General features: G+C 35.5%; 1 protein-coding gene across 1 annotated transcript; it reads right to left on the bottom strand.

Annotated features, from left to right (window-relative positions):
• Window positions 1–8,531: 8,531 nt before the first annotated feature.
• Window positions 8,532–9,919, bottom strand: LOC110111452 (NAC domain-containing protein 92). The gene is made up of 3 exons (XM_020843353.2): window positions 9,705–9,919; window positions 9,326–9,612; window positions 8,532–9,232 (listed from the first exon to the last, which is right to left on the bottom strand). Exons 1-3 carry the CDS (start codon window positions 9,877–9,879, stop codon window positions 8,657–8,659), a joined length of 1,038 nt encoding a protein of 345 aa, XP_020699012.1. The 5' UTR covers window positions 9,880–9,919; the 3' UTR covers window positions 8,532–8,656.
• Window positions 9,920–13,357: the final 3,438 nt, after the last annotated feature.

Below are 13,357 nucleotides of genomic sequence, written 5' to 3'. Positions count from 1 at the left end.
AGAGTAATATAGCATTAAATCATAAGAAGCCGAAGCTGGAATTAGCTGTCATCATAGCTGTCCTGATGAAGTAGATATTTACATATATAGAATTTTAATTTTATGTCTTATAATATCTTAAATTAGAATAATATATCTATTATCTCTTTTCAAATAAAAATATGCACAAAAATTTAATTAATAATTTGAAGGTGTGTTTCAATACTTGGTAAAACATATATGATGATTATATTTGTATTTTGTGGACCATAATCAAGTAATTTAGGGCATTTAAAGACTTAGCAAAGTCTTTTTTTTTTTGGAACAGAGATATCTATTCGCTGCCACTCTCTTAGGAGGCGTTTGACGGCGTAACTAATCCCTTGGATGACCTAGAAGAGGAACTCATCCCAAAAAACCTCCTTGCCCACACTTGATTGGGCCACACTGAAGAGGAACTAGTGGAAGTTTAGAGACGGTCATTGATCGAGAAGAAATACGGAGGAAGTCGGGAAGTACTCTGACAGTGGTCGAGAAGAATTCTGATAGTGGTCAGGAAGAACTCGAGCAGTGGTCTGGAAGAACTCAAACGGTGGTCAATTAGATCTAGATACATAACGCAAGTGGAAGAACTGGTTAATGAAATTGACGAAGAAACTGAACTTCTCCAAATATGATTTACTTGCAAATATTTGCTCTGAATAGAAAGCAAGGCATTATTGCAAGCAAATCATGTGAAGAGCATTAACAAATTTGTCCACTTACGGCTTGTAACTCACTTCCCACCTCTTTTCCATTCTCTTTTCTCGAGAGGATTACTATAAGAATATGTTGGTTGTGTGAGTTTGTAATGTTACCTTATTAGATAATTATATCAACAAAAAAGAATATATTGGAAGAAGCCAGAAGGGAATATTTTTGGGCAAGATTTGTCATTTAGGATTTGTATGGACTGCCATTCAACTAGATTCGAATAAGGGTTTTATAGTAATTAAAAAGAAAATGTTAAGATCTTATGTAAGATAAAGTTAGAGATGAGTATTTCATTAAGATAAAATCGATGAAAACACGCATTGTTGACCTCCACATTGTTGCGTGCTTGAGGTGATTTTGGTAAAAAGAGAGTTTATTCGGTTTGGCTATGATTTTCATCTAAGACCACAATAAGTGAAATAAGATAAAGTGAGTGTGGGAAATGTGAGTCGATCTTGATCATGTTGAGAAGGTTGAAGCTCTCCTTCTTGATCAATGATGATGATAAATAGTTTTCTACAACAAACACAAACTTTGTATTAGTCAATACCTTGTGAGATAAACAATACCTTTGACAATCAGGGACAACAAGTTATAACAATTTAGGAGTCGCCATTGCCACCAATTAAGAGCATTATACTGCTGAGCAATTTTCATACCAATTAATGTTGAGCTAAGATGCTGGCTTTAGCACCGACCATTCTACCAATGTACTGCTGATCATCACCAAGGATGATGTTGGCATTGAAGACTTTAATGTGCAATCAATGGCTACAACCATTAATGAGATAGACTTATGGAGATTATTGAATGCCAAAGATTGGAAAGAAATCATACAAGGAGAGATCATTAGTGTTTATTAGTACTTGTTGTTAATATACTTATATTCATAAGTATAATGATCTCAATTGGAAAATGAATATTGATAAAGTGATTATAGGAAAATTGGTTTGTGATTTAGCTTTATTGGTAAAAAACAAAAAACTTAGTTATGATCACTAAACACCCATACATGACTCTTATTTTGAGGCTACTAATGTTCAAGAATGGAGCATGCTCATTCATAACCTAGTTGTTCTACATGTATTTCAACATTACCTTCTCAATATAATCAAAAATAGAACATTCTTTCCAACTCTTCTACTACTTATATTTCCAGATCATCAATTGCTTTTATTAAGGAAATTGAGATCTCCCAAAATCACGGGAAAACACGCGATTACCGTCGGATTTTTCGGCGGAATAATTTGCGTTGGTAAATACGGCGCATAGTGCGAAGGAAAGTTTATGGCGTTTTTTCCGACGTATGTTCCGCCAGAAACGTTCCGACGTCTAATGCGCCGATAAAAACGTCAGAATATACCAGCATTTTACTAGTTTCGGCACACTTTAGACGGAAAATATCCGGCGCAGTTACCGGTGGATAATACGCCGGCGTTTTTAAACTCAACGACTTAAAACCGGCGTTTTTAAACTCAATGACTTAAAACCGGCACAAAATGCGCCGGAATATTTTCCGGTGTCTGGGACGCCGGAAAATACGCCGGCAAAAGCCCTATTTATGAACCCAAGCCCCTCTGGATACTCATTTCATTCGTTTGTTTCTCTCGCATCTCCGCTGTTTCCCTCGTCGCCCACCATCGCTCGCCATAGATCGAGGTCGCCGAGCTCAGTTGACGGTCACCGGACGTCACCGACGGTCATAGCCTTCCTCGCCGGCGAGAGCTCCATTTCCGACCGTGAGTTTCCGCCTTCCTCCTCTAATCGATTGCCCGTCGATTGTAAGTTTTTTTTTCGTGTAATTTGTTTGGATTAATGCCGGGTTGATCTATTATGGAAGGCATACATTTTTTGAGAGGTTTGATGGACAAATATAGAGAGAGTAAGGAGGATCTACATATGTACTTTTGTAGATTTAAAGAAAGCATATGATAAAGTTTCAAGAGGAGTGCTATTGAGAGTTCTTGCAAAAAAAAAAGTTAATAACGCTTATATTCAATATTTTTTTGTTTCTAAACTTTTCAAAATCAATTTGGATTAATGCCGGGTAGGTCTACTATGGAAGTTATACATTTATTGAGAGGTTTGGATGGAAAAATATAGAGAGAATAAGGATGATCTGCATTTGATATTTATTGATTTAGAGAAAGCATATGATAAAGTTTCAAGAGATGTGCTATAGAGACTTCTTGAAAAAAAGGAGTTAATAATGTTTGTATTCAAAACATTAAAGATATATATGCATGAGGTATTACTTGTGTTCAAACACAAGGTGGTTTGACAAAGTGTTTTTCTATTATGTCTGGATTACATAAAGGATCAGCCTCAAGTCCAAATCTTGCAAGAGGATGTACCTTTATGTATTCTTTTTGCTTTAGTCATGGACATTCTCAATTGGCATTTGCAAGAGGATGTACCTTTATGTATTCTTTTTACTAATGATATTCTTCTTGTTGATAAGATTAGAGAGGGAGTTTAAGGTAAAATTGAATTATGGAGGTCAGCTTTAGAGTCTAATGATTTTCGCTTGAGTAGATCTAAAACTAAATATACGGAGTATAATTTTAGTAGTAATTGACCTAAAGATGAAATTGTGACTTTTCGCGATCAAGTCAATAGTAAGAGTAGTCATTTTAGATATCTTGGATCTATTGTTCAGAGTGATGGTGAAATTGAAGGGGATATTATCAGCAGAATTCAAGTTTGATGGTTGAAGTGGAGGAATGCATCAGGCTTATTATGTGATAGAAAAGTTTCCTTCAAACATAAGTGAAAATTCTATAAGATGGTGGTGAGACTTGTAATGCTTTATGGTGCCGAATGAGTTAAGTGTTGCAGAGATGAGATGCTTCGATGGATGAGTGGCTTGACCCTTTGAGATGGAATACAAATTGATCATAATTTTCTACAATTACCATATCTTTTTACTTTTGTCGCAGATGTTCTCACTACACATTTACAAAAGGTCCGGCGCAGTCACCATCTATTTCACCATCACTTGAATTTTAATATTAATATTTCTATATATTCAGTTTTAGATCTACTTAAGCAAAAATCCATTACTTATTTGCTCTTATATGTAGGTTATGGATATTAAAAATCAAAGAAGTTGGATGTATAACCGATTATTTCAAGGATGAAAGACATTAACAGATGAATTCATTAATGGGGTAAACATTTTCATTCAGCAAGCGAAACAACTACCCAGCTTCATATCATAAGGAAAGTTTTGATGTCCATGTTCTAAACATAAAAATCTAGTGCACCTAACACTAGATGATGTAACTGTTGATCTGTATCGCAGAGGATTCATGCCATGATATTGGTATTGGACTTCTCATAGTGAGTACGAGCCACAAATTGATTATCAATGCGATCCTTCTACAAGTACTAATATAGCTGAGGCTGAAAATATCCGACCAAATCTTGAGGAATTAGTTCATGATGCAACTGGAATACAAATTGAACAAAATACAAAAGAGTTACCGAAATACGAAGGCACAAAATTTTTATGATTTATTGCATGTTACCCAACAACCAATCTGGAAAGGGTGCACCACTCACTCAGAGTTATCTATTGATATGAAGATGTTAAGCATCAAGGCAGAATATAATATTGCTCGTGAATATTTTAATCAATTCATTGGGCTGCTTAAGGAAACCAATCCAACAGATAATTTAATTCCTACATATCTATATCGAACAAAGAAGTTAGTTTCCAAAATTGGTTTGACATACACAAAGATATATTGTTGTGTCAATGAATGCATGCTATACTTTAAAGAAGATATCTCAGAGATTGCATGCCGTCATTGCAATGCACCAAGATTTAAACCAAAATCTGGAAATAGAAAGAAGTAGAAGGATGTGCCTGTCAGTAGGATGTTTTACTTTCCAATAATTCTGAGACTACAACGGCTATATGCATCCATGAGATCTGCTGCACATATGAGATGGCATAATGATCACATTCCACAAGAAGGTGTTATCACACATCCATCAGAAGCAGAGGCTTAGAGGCACTTTGATCGTACACATGTCACATTCGCGGTAGAACCAAGAAATGTCATATTAGATTTATGCGCAGATGGTTTTACTGCTCTGATGGAGGTCATACCCTCGTATGCCTGAGCTTATGGTTTAGGTTCGCAAGCTCAGGCATATGAGAGGATGACCTTCTCTACTGCATCCAGCTTCGCATCCAATTCACATAAGTCCTTACATGCTCAATAAATAAGTGCCCTTCAAACAGTGCTAGAACAAGTAAGGAAATCACAAGCTGATTGACAAACTCAATTGCAAGCATAGGTTCAAATGCAGATTAAGGAGCAACACAATCAGTTGTTGGATGAAATACGCAAAATGAGGGAGCATTTGAGTGGAAAAGAGATAGCTCCAGCTGAGGAGGAGTCCACGGAGTCAGAGTAGTTTAGTTTAGTTATATGAACTTGTTTATTTCTGTGAATCTGTGCTATTGAACAATATGTGATGTTTTTAGTTGATTGATGCTATTGAACAATTTCTTTTAATGGATATTTATGTTTTTGAGTATATGTTGAAGTTCTTTATAACTGTAATGTGTATAGCTGTGTTCTGGATATGTATTTGATTATATTTGCAGGAGTGGAAATGCAATTATTCGCTGGAAAGGCAATTTTTTTTTGTTAATGCTACAGATTTCCGACGGATTTTGCGTCGAAAATACGACGGAAACGACGATACAATGAATCGGTACAATCATACCGGCATTTTTTTGGACGCCGCAATTTCCGGCGCATCTTACAGCGTCGTATCCGCCGGCGTTTTCTGGCTCCAATTATTTGCCGGAAACAAGCCGTAGCTTATTTACGGCAAACCTACGACGTTTTATCCGCTGGTAATTTTCGTCAGATATATACGTCGTAAACTTCCGGCGCACATATCGCCGGAATAAACGGTTGAAAAACGCTGGCTTGGCTAGCATTTTTTGCGCCAGAGATGGCGTCGAAAAGTTTTCCAGAGTCTTATAAACGTTGGAAGGTATTTTCCGACGCGAACCAAACTGGCGTACAAAAATCCGCCGTAAATGCGCCTGAAACCCAGGACTTCCGTCGGATTTTACATGTTACCGTCGGATTATATCCGCCGGTAATAGAGGGTTTTCCTGTAGTGTATTCAAATTTAAATTGAATTGGCTCATTAGAAAAAAAAGATTTTTGGGTAATAATATACGTTTGTTTCGTTGCTTAACACAAAACAAATTTTATTAAAATTTTTTATCAAGGATTATACAACTATCTTATTGAGAAGAATTTTGTTGGTTGATGACTCTCTAATGAGACTTTCAAAGTAGTTTTCTCGCTTTAGATATTCCAATGAATCACACATTGTTTCTATTTACTTTTCCTTATTTAAGAGAACACATATTTAATAAATCTATTGTATTATGTATTCACTAGTCTCTTTATGTTGCAACCCTCTTCGAGTGGACCGTCTTATTGCTTATGTTTCTAGGCTATCTATTGTTGGAGTCTTAGTAGAATCCCAAAATCATTTAGATATATAATTTGTATCCAAAGAAAAAGGATATTAGCATAAAGTAATCTTTGATAAAAGATTGAGCTTTTGCTCTCATTGCCTCTTGCTTGGAGAAAAAAGACTATTAGCTCCTTATGAAACCTAAAAAAGATAAGAACATAGACATTCAAGGTACAACACATTGATTTATGCATCTATAATTAATGACACATCAAAGTCTTTGATAATGATACCATGCTTGGTGATGAACGATGAAACATTGATGGAATGTTTTGTGTTGATGACAGTAACCTTGTCTTATAATAGATTGGCTTTCAAAATTGCTCGGCTTTACAATTAATACCTAATTATTGGTTCCAATGGTGATAATTGCATCATTATGACTTGTTATTTATGCTGAAGTTGTTTCTTATCTCATAAGGCAATGAACAATGTTTTTTTTTTTTTTTTTTTGAGTTTTTGAAGTATGATTATTCATTATCATCACGTCATCATTATTGTCTAAAAAGGAGAGGCATGTTAAAATTAGATCTAGGAATTTGATTTCTACTCGATATTGACAGGCGTCATAGAAAGGGCAAAAATAAAGTTCATGTAAAGATCCTTCATGTTATTGATTCTCCTTCAAAACTCTTAATTTTGATGTCATAATCGATTAGGAGATACAACATGACTAGATTTGTCTTTTTTGTTTTCTTCATTTTGTTTGGTCTTATGACCTTTTATAATTGTCATTTTATTGATGAAAATTATTTTCTTAAAAAGTAACATTCAACTTTTTAAACTACCAAGACAAAAAATGCTATTTGAGCAAAAATTATTATTTTTATTGAGGATTATACAACTATCTTATTAAGAAGAATTGTGTTGGTTGATGTCTCTATAATGAGGGTTTCAAAGTGGTTTTCTAGCTTTAGATATTCCAATGAATCACACATTGTTTATGGTTACTTTTCCTTATTTAAGAGTACACATATTTGATAAATCTATTATATTATGTATTCACTAGTCTCTTTATTTAGCAACCCTCTTCGAATGGACTGTCTTATTGCTTATGTTTCTAGGCTATCGGTTGCTAGAGTCTTAGTAGAATCCCAAAATCATTCAAATATAATTTGTATCAAAAGAAAAAGGATATTAGCATAAAGTAATCTTTGAAAAAAGATTGAGCATTTGCTTTCATTGCCTCTTGCTTGGACAAAAATGACTATTAGCTCCTTAATTATGAAACCTAAAAAAGATAAGAACAGAGACATTCAAGGTACAACACATTGATTTATGCATCTACAATTAATATATGACACATCGAAGTCTTTAATAATGATACCATGCTTGGTGATGATCGATGAAATATTGGTGGAATGTTTAGTTTTGATGACAGTATCTTTTGTCTTATAAAGATTGACTTTCAAAAATTGCTCGGCTTTACAATACATAATGATTGGTGCTAATGGTGATAATTGCTTCATTATGACTTGTTATTTATGTCTAAGTTGTTTCTTATCTCATAAGGCATTGAACAATATTTTTTTTTTTTTGAGTTTTCGAATGATGATTATTCATTATCATATCATTATTATTATTGTCCAAAAAGGAGAGGCATGTTAAAATTAGATCTAGGAACCTGATTTCTACTCGATATTGGTTGGCGTCATGAAAGGGGCAAAAAATAAATTTCATGTAAAGATCCTTCATGTTATTGATTCTCCTTTAAAACTCTTAATTTTGATGTCCTGATCAATTAGGAGATACAACATGACTAGTTTTGTCTTTTTTGTTTTTTTTATTTTGTTTGGTCTTATGACCTTTTATAATTGTCATTTTATTGATGAAAATTATTTTGTTAAAAATTAACATTCAACTTTTTAAACTACCAACACAAAAAATGCTACTTAATTGAGCAAAAATTATAATTCTAGCAACAATAAAGACTTTCTAAGAATAGATGTGATGTAGGTTCATCTTTGATAACCACTACAAGTCATTGGTGCATAATTTAGCCTTGAAATCTTCTATCAAAATAATAATGTTTTGTTGATATCCATGGAGTAAACTTCTATGCAATTATTGTTAAGAAATAATAGCCTTCTAGAAATACCCTAAATGTAAAATTCCTTGTATTTATAAAATCAACCATTATAACTGCATCAAAGACTTTTTTAAGCCAATTTCTTGTAAATTTCATGGCATAATTGAGTAATTCTATACCCAAAATACTATAATATTCTTCTTTACGTGGAACAATCACAACTAAGTTTTCTGTTTATGTACAATGAGGCTAAAGCACAAACCAATGTTCAATATTCATTTTCTGTTGAGATCATCATACTTGTGAACATAAGCCTATCAATAGTAGACTTATAAACACTAATGATCTCTCTTTATATATATGATTTATTTCTAATCTTTAGCACTTCCACATGCTGCAGAAGTCAAGCACACCACCAGTAGCTATTGATGGCACATCAAAGTCTTCAATACTAATATCATGTTTGGCGATGACTGAGGATACATCAGTGGAACGGTCGGTGCTGATACCAGTATCCTGGCTCAGCATTGATTGGTTTGAAAATTGCTCAGCTTTACAATGTCTCCTGATTGGTAGCAATTGCGTTGATTGCATCGTTATAACTTGTTGTTCTTGGCCGTCGAAATAATCTCTTATCTGATCACCAGGCATCGACCAATATGAACTCTGTGTTCGAGGTGGAGGATTATTCATCATCATATCATCATCGTCTTCATTTAAAAAGGAGAAGTAGGAAGGCATCGGCGGCTCAATTGCTTTGAATTCATGAACCCCACCACCACCGATGCTCGCATTGAAATAGGGAGGATCCATAAGTAGTGGAAGGGTATTTGAAGAATTCAATAGCTCCTCTTTGAATCCTTTGATTCTATGCAAACTAGCATCAATTGGAATCGAGCTACTCTTTGCTCCATTATTGTTCTTGTGGAAAACTCTACAAACAACCCATTCATCCTGCAATCATATAAAAAGATAAATATTCTTTTAAGTCACAAAGTCAATATATATATAGAAAAGAAATTAAAGATTAAATTTTAGATTTTTAACCTTGGATGGCTTGTAGAGATTGGAAAGAGAGGTGCAATTGCCTTGGAGCCTATACTCATGAATAACCCAATTGGTCTTCTCTCCTTTAGGAGCCCTCCCTGTATAGAAGACAAGCGTCTTCTTCATCCCAATCAAAACTTCTGATCTCCCTCTGTAGATCTCCTTATCCTTCCCCGTCGCCTTCCAATACCCAGACTCCGTCGCTCTATTTGTTCTCGTCCCCGTCGGATATTTTCTATCTCTCTGACAATAGAAGTACCATTCCTTCTCCCCCATCTTCGCTTTGCCTACATGAAAACAGTTTAAATGCCATCACAATAGCTTCATATAGCTTTCCTCAAATCTAATGGAGGTGAAGCTAAGAATAAGAAGAACATACTTGGAAGATCCCAAGGCTCGCACTTGTTCAAGTCGACAACACCCATAGCTCGAGTCACAAAGCCATGGTTGAGAATCTTAGGAGTTAGATAGTGCGTGATGATCTCCTCGTCTGTCGGGTGGAATCTAAATCCCGGAGGCAGAAGGAAATTTGTGTCTTCCATGATCATCACCATGAAAGAAGCTTCAATGAGAGAGAGAGAGAGAGAGAGAGAGAGAGAGGATGAGAGCTGAGAAAGAAGAAGAAGGGAGTTAAATAGATTATTCTTGCCATGGAAGGCACTTGTTGGAGAAGCCATGGGCTCCTGCTTGATTGTTACTGTTAAGAATTTTTAATGTTGGTGTTGAATTCCTTATAGATTAAAATATTAATTAATTAACTAAGAACACTTTTTATCTTTAAATTATTAAAAAATAAACAATTTTTTTAATCTTTTGATTGGTACTGATGATATGTAGTTTCGAGGAAATATTGCGTTTTTGCAGAAGAAACCGACCGGCAAAGAGGAGCTTTCAGTAGCCGTGGACCTTTGTTTTGGACTTGGGTGGCAATTTTGTAAAATTAGTTAATTGAATTTTATTTGATAATTTTAAAAATAATGAAGACTTTTAGAATAGCATATGATAAGAGATTGAGAATAAAGTTGGTAGTTTTATTAGAATTTTTTTAAAAAAAAAATTATTTATATTAATTTAATAAATAAATGCAAGTAGATGATAATTTAATAAATAGGAAGATTTGGCAAAAAAAATTATTAAAAAAAGGTAAAAATGGAGTTAAAATGTTTAATTTTAATATTTATATAATGAAATATCGAATATTGAAATATGATATTTTTTCATGTTATAATAAATTTAAGATTTTAAAATACATATAAAGACTAAATTTTGGAGATAATATCCTCACCTAATTTTTTACCTATCAATTATGTAATGAATAAATCAACTAGTTCATCTAAGAACTAGATCTAAGACAACTTACTTGATTTTGATTTTCATGGTAATGATTTATACGGCTTTTAATATTGGATATGATATGAAAATCTGACTTAAAATTACGTTAGAATTTTAAATTTCGGTGGTCATTTCGTATAATATTTGAGTTCAGCTCAACACATAAGTGGCGTGAAAAGAAAAATCGTGTTAGGTCGGATTCAGACCAACCTAAAAATAATAGTTTAGCTATTTATTTCCTTTTTCTTATAAAAAATATCATAAAATAGCACATACGTATGTGTGTGTATAATTTTTTTAGTTGCCGTGTTCAAATCAAGTTATAATTTTCATTTCAGAAAATTTTGATACTAATCAGTCGCACTTTAAATATTTTATTGTCATATATCATATTTTTTTAGGACTTTTGAGGCAATTAAGATAAATTTACACGTGTTTCTTTTCCAAGTCAAGTTGGTTGTTCTTCCTCTTCAGATGTTAAAGGGTCTCAACTAAGGTTTAAAGGAGCACTTAACAAAAATAAATTTACACGCATATCTCTTACGAAAGTTTCGAATCAAATATATCTTAGCTGATAGCCACAACTCCTAACCAGTAGATCGATGTGAATTTCATATATCAGGTCAAATTCGAGTTGGCATTTTCTGTAAGAAAATGACTTATATAAGGACTCAGGCTAAACTTGTATTTACTTTTTATGCCCTTTCTCGGCATTATATATACAGGCACCTGTAATAGGAACTACACAGATAATAAAGATACATTTTACTTTCTCATCTCTTTTCTCTCTCTCCAAGAAGTGCTCTCATGATATCAGAGCCACATATGGGAGATCAAGATTCTTCTTCTTCCCTCCCTCCCTCTTCCACGGCTATCACCGGAGTTTCCACCGAACCTCAAATTCCGGCAACTCTCAAGTTTATCATCTCCAACCTCAAGAACATCATTCCGCATCACTTGACTCCGGAAAACTATCCAATATGGAGAATGCAACTATTCCAACATCTGTCTGCGAATGGTTATGCGGATCACCTGACGGGCAAATCAACACCACCGTCCGACCTTGACTCCCCTGAGTATGCTCGGTGGAGCCTCGTCGACAACAATCTCATTTCCGCGCTGTTTTCAACTATATCCCCGGCCATCCTACCTTACGTGATCCATTCCACCACCGCGCAAGACGTTTGGAACACTCTCGAGCGTCGTCTGCAATCTCAAAGCCGATCGCGTGTGATTCAACTCAAGAATGAGTTGCACAATATTCAGATGAACAACCTCACGGTGCAACAATATCTTTCACAAATCAAGAATCTCGTGGACAACATAGCTGCCTCCGGTGCCACAATCGATTCTGAAGACATCGTGTTATACATTCTCAAGGGATTACCTCCCGCGTACAACTCATTCAAGACTTACATCCGGGCATCCCCTCTTCCCGCTGATCTCGACAACCTCTACTCTCTACTATGCAGCGAGGAGATCCACATAAATCAAGATCAGCATACAAAACAAGCACGTTCATCCTCGGCTTCCGCACTCTATGCAAACTCTCAATCATCAAATCAAAATCGATATCAAAAGAAGTTCATCAAGAACAAGAACTCAACCTATCGTCAGCCTGATTCGCAAGATCCCGCTAATTCTGCGTCCAACACTTCCTCCTCGCGTCCTGTGTGTCAAATTTGCAGCAAAGCCGGTCATATCGCAATAAATTGTTGGCATAGGCTAAATCTCAAGTATGCTCCTACCACCACTTCTAACGGCCCCCGTGCCTTGCTAGCTCAGCCGAACGGGCCATCCATGCAACCGTGGATACTAGACTTCGGAGCAACCACTCATCTTACCTCAGATAGCAAGAACCTTCTCAATTCGTTCCCATACAACGGTCAAGACTCTATAACCGTTGCCAATGGCTCTTCCATTCCCATTCATAGCTCCGGTCAAGGGTTACTCCCATTATCGGACAATCACCGTAAGCTACACCTCTGCACGTTATTACACGTCCCCTCTCTCACATATAACTTACCTCTGTTTCTAAACTAACAACAGAAAATTCAATCTCTATTACATTTGATTCTAATGGATTTGTTATTAAGGACATACAGGACAATCATCCACTGCTTCATGGCCATCTCCGTAACGGTCTCTATCAACTGCAAGTGGAACCGGGTGACAACAAGCAAGCCTACCACACCAACGTGACAAACTCGTTCACTTGGCATTCCCGCTTGGGCCATCCCAACAATCAGTTACTACAACATCTAGCGCACAAACTTCCTGAGCTCAAGAATCTCTCTTTTACCTTTAATTGCAATTCTTGTAATATGGCCAAGAGCCACAAACAATCTTTTAATAAACGAATTACTGCAACCACTCATCCGTTTCAAATTATACACTCGGATGTATGGGGGCCGGCCCCCATACCGTCTTTACATGGTATTCGCTATTATGTGGTGTTTATTGACGATTACACAAGGTTCTCTTGGTTATTTTTTATGAACTCCAAGAATGAAACTCTAACAAAATTTAAATCGCTTTGCAGCTTAATTCAGACTCAATTCCACACCACTCCGCAAAATCTTCGCTCAGATGGTGGCGGCGAGTTTACTAGTACAGAGTTTCAAAATTTTCTCAACGACCATGGCATTGTACAATAGCTAAGCTGTTCGCACACCCCAGAACAAAATGGCGTCTCCGAAA

This window comes from Dendrobium catenatum, unplaced genomic scaffold (assembly GCF_001605985.2).
Source record: "Dendrobium catenatum unplaced genomic scaffold, ASM160598v2 fragScaff_scaffold_1414, whole genome shotgun sequence".
Classification (NCBI taxonomy): domain Eukaryota; kingdom Viridiplantae; phylum Streptophyta; class Magnoliopsida; order Asparagales; family Orchidaceae; genus Dendrobium; species Dendrobium catenatum.
Note: the sequence above shows the minus strand (reverse complement) of the source record. Positions and strands in the feature narration are given on the sequence as shown.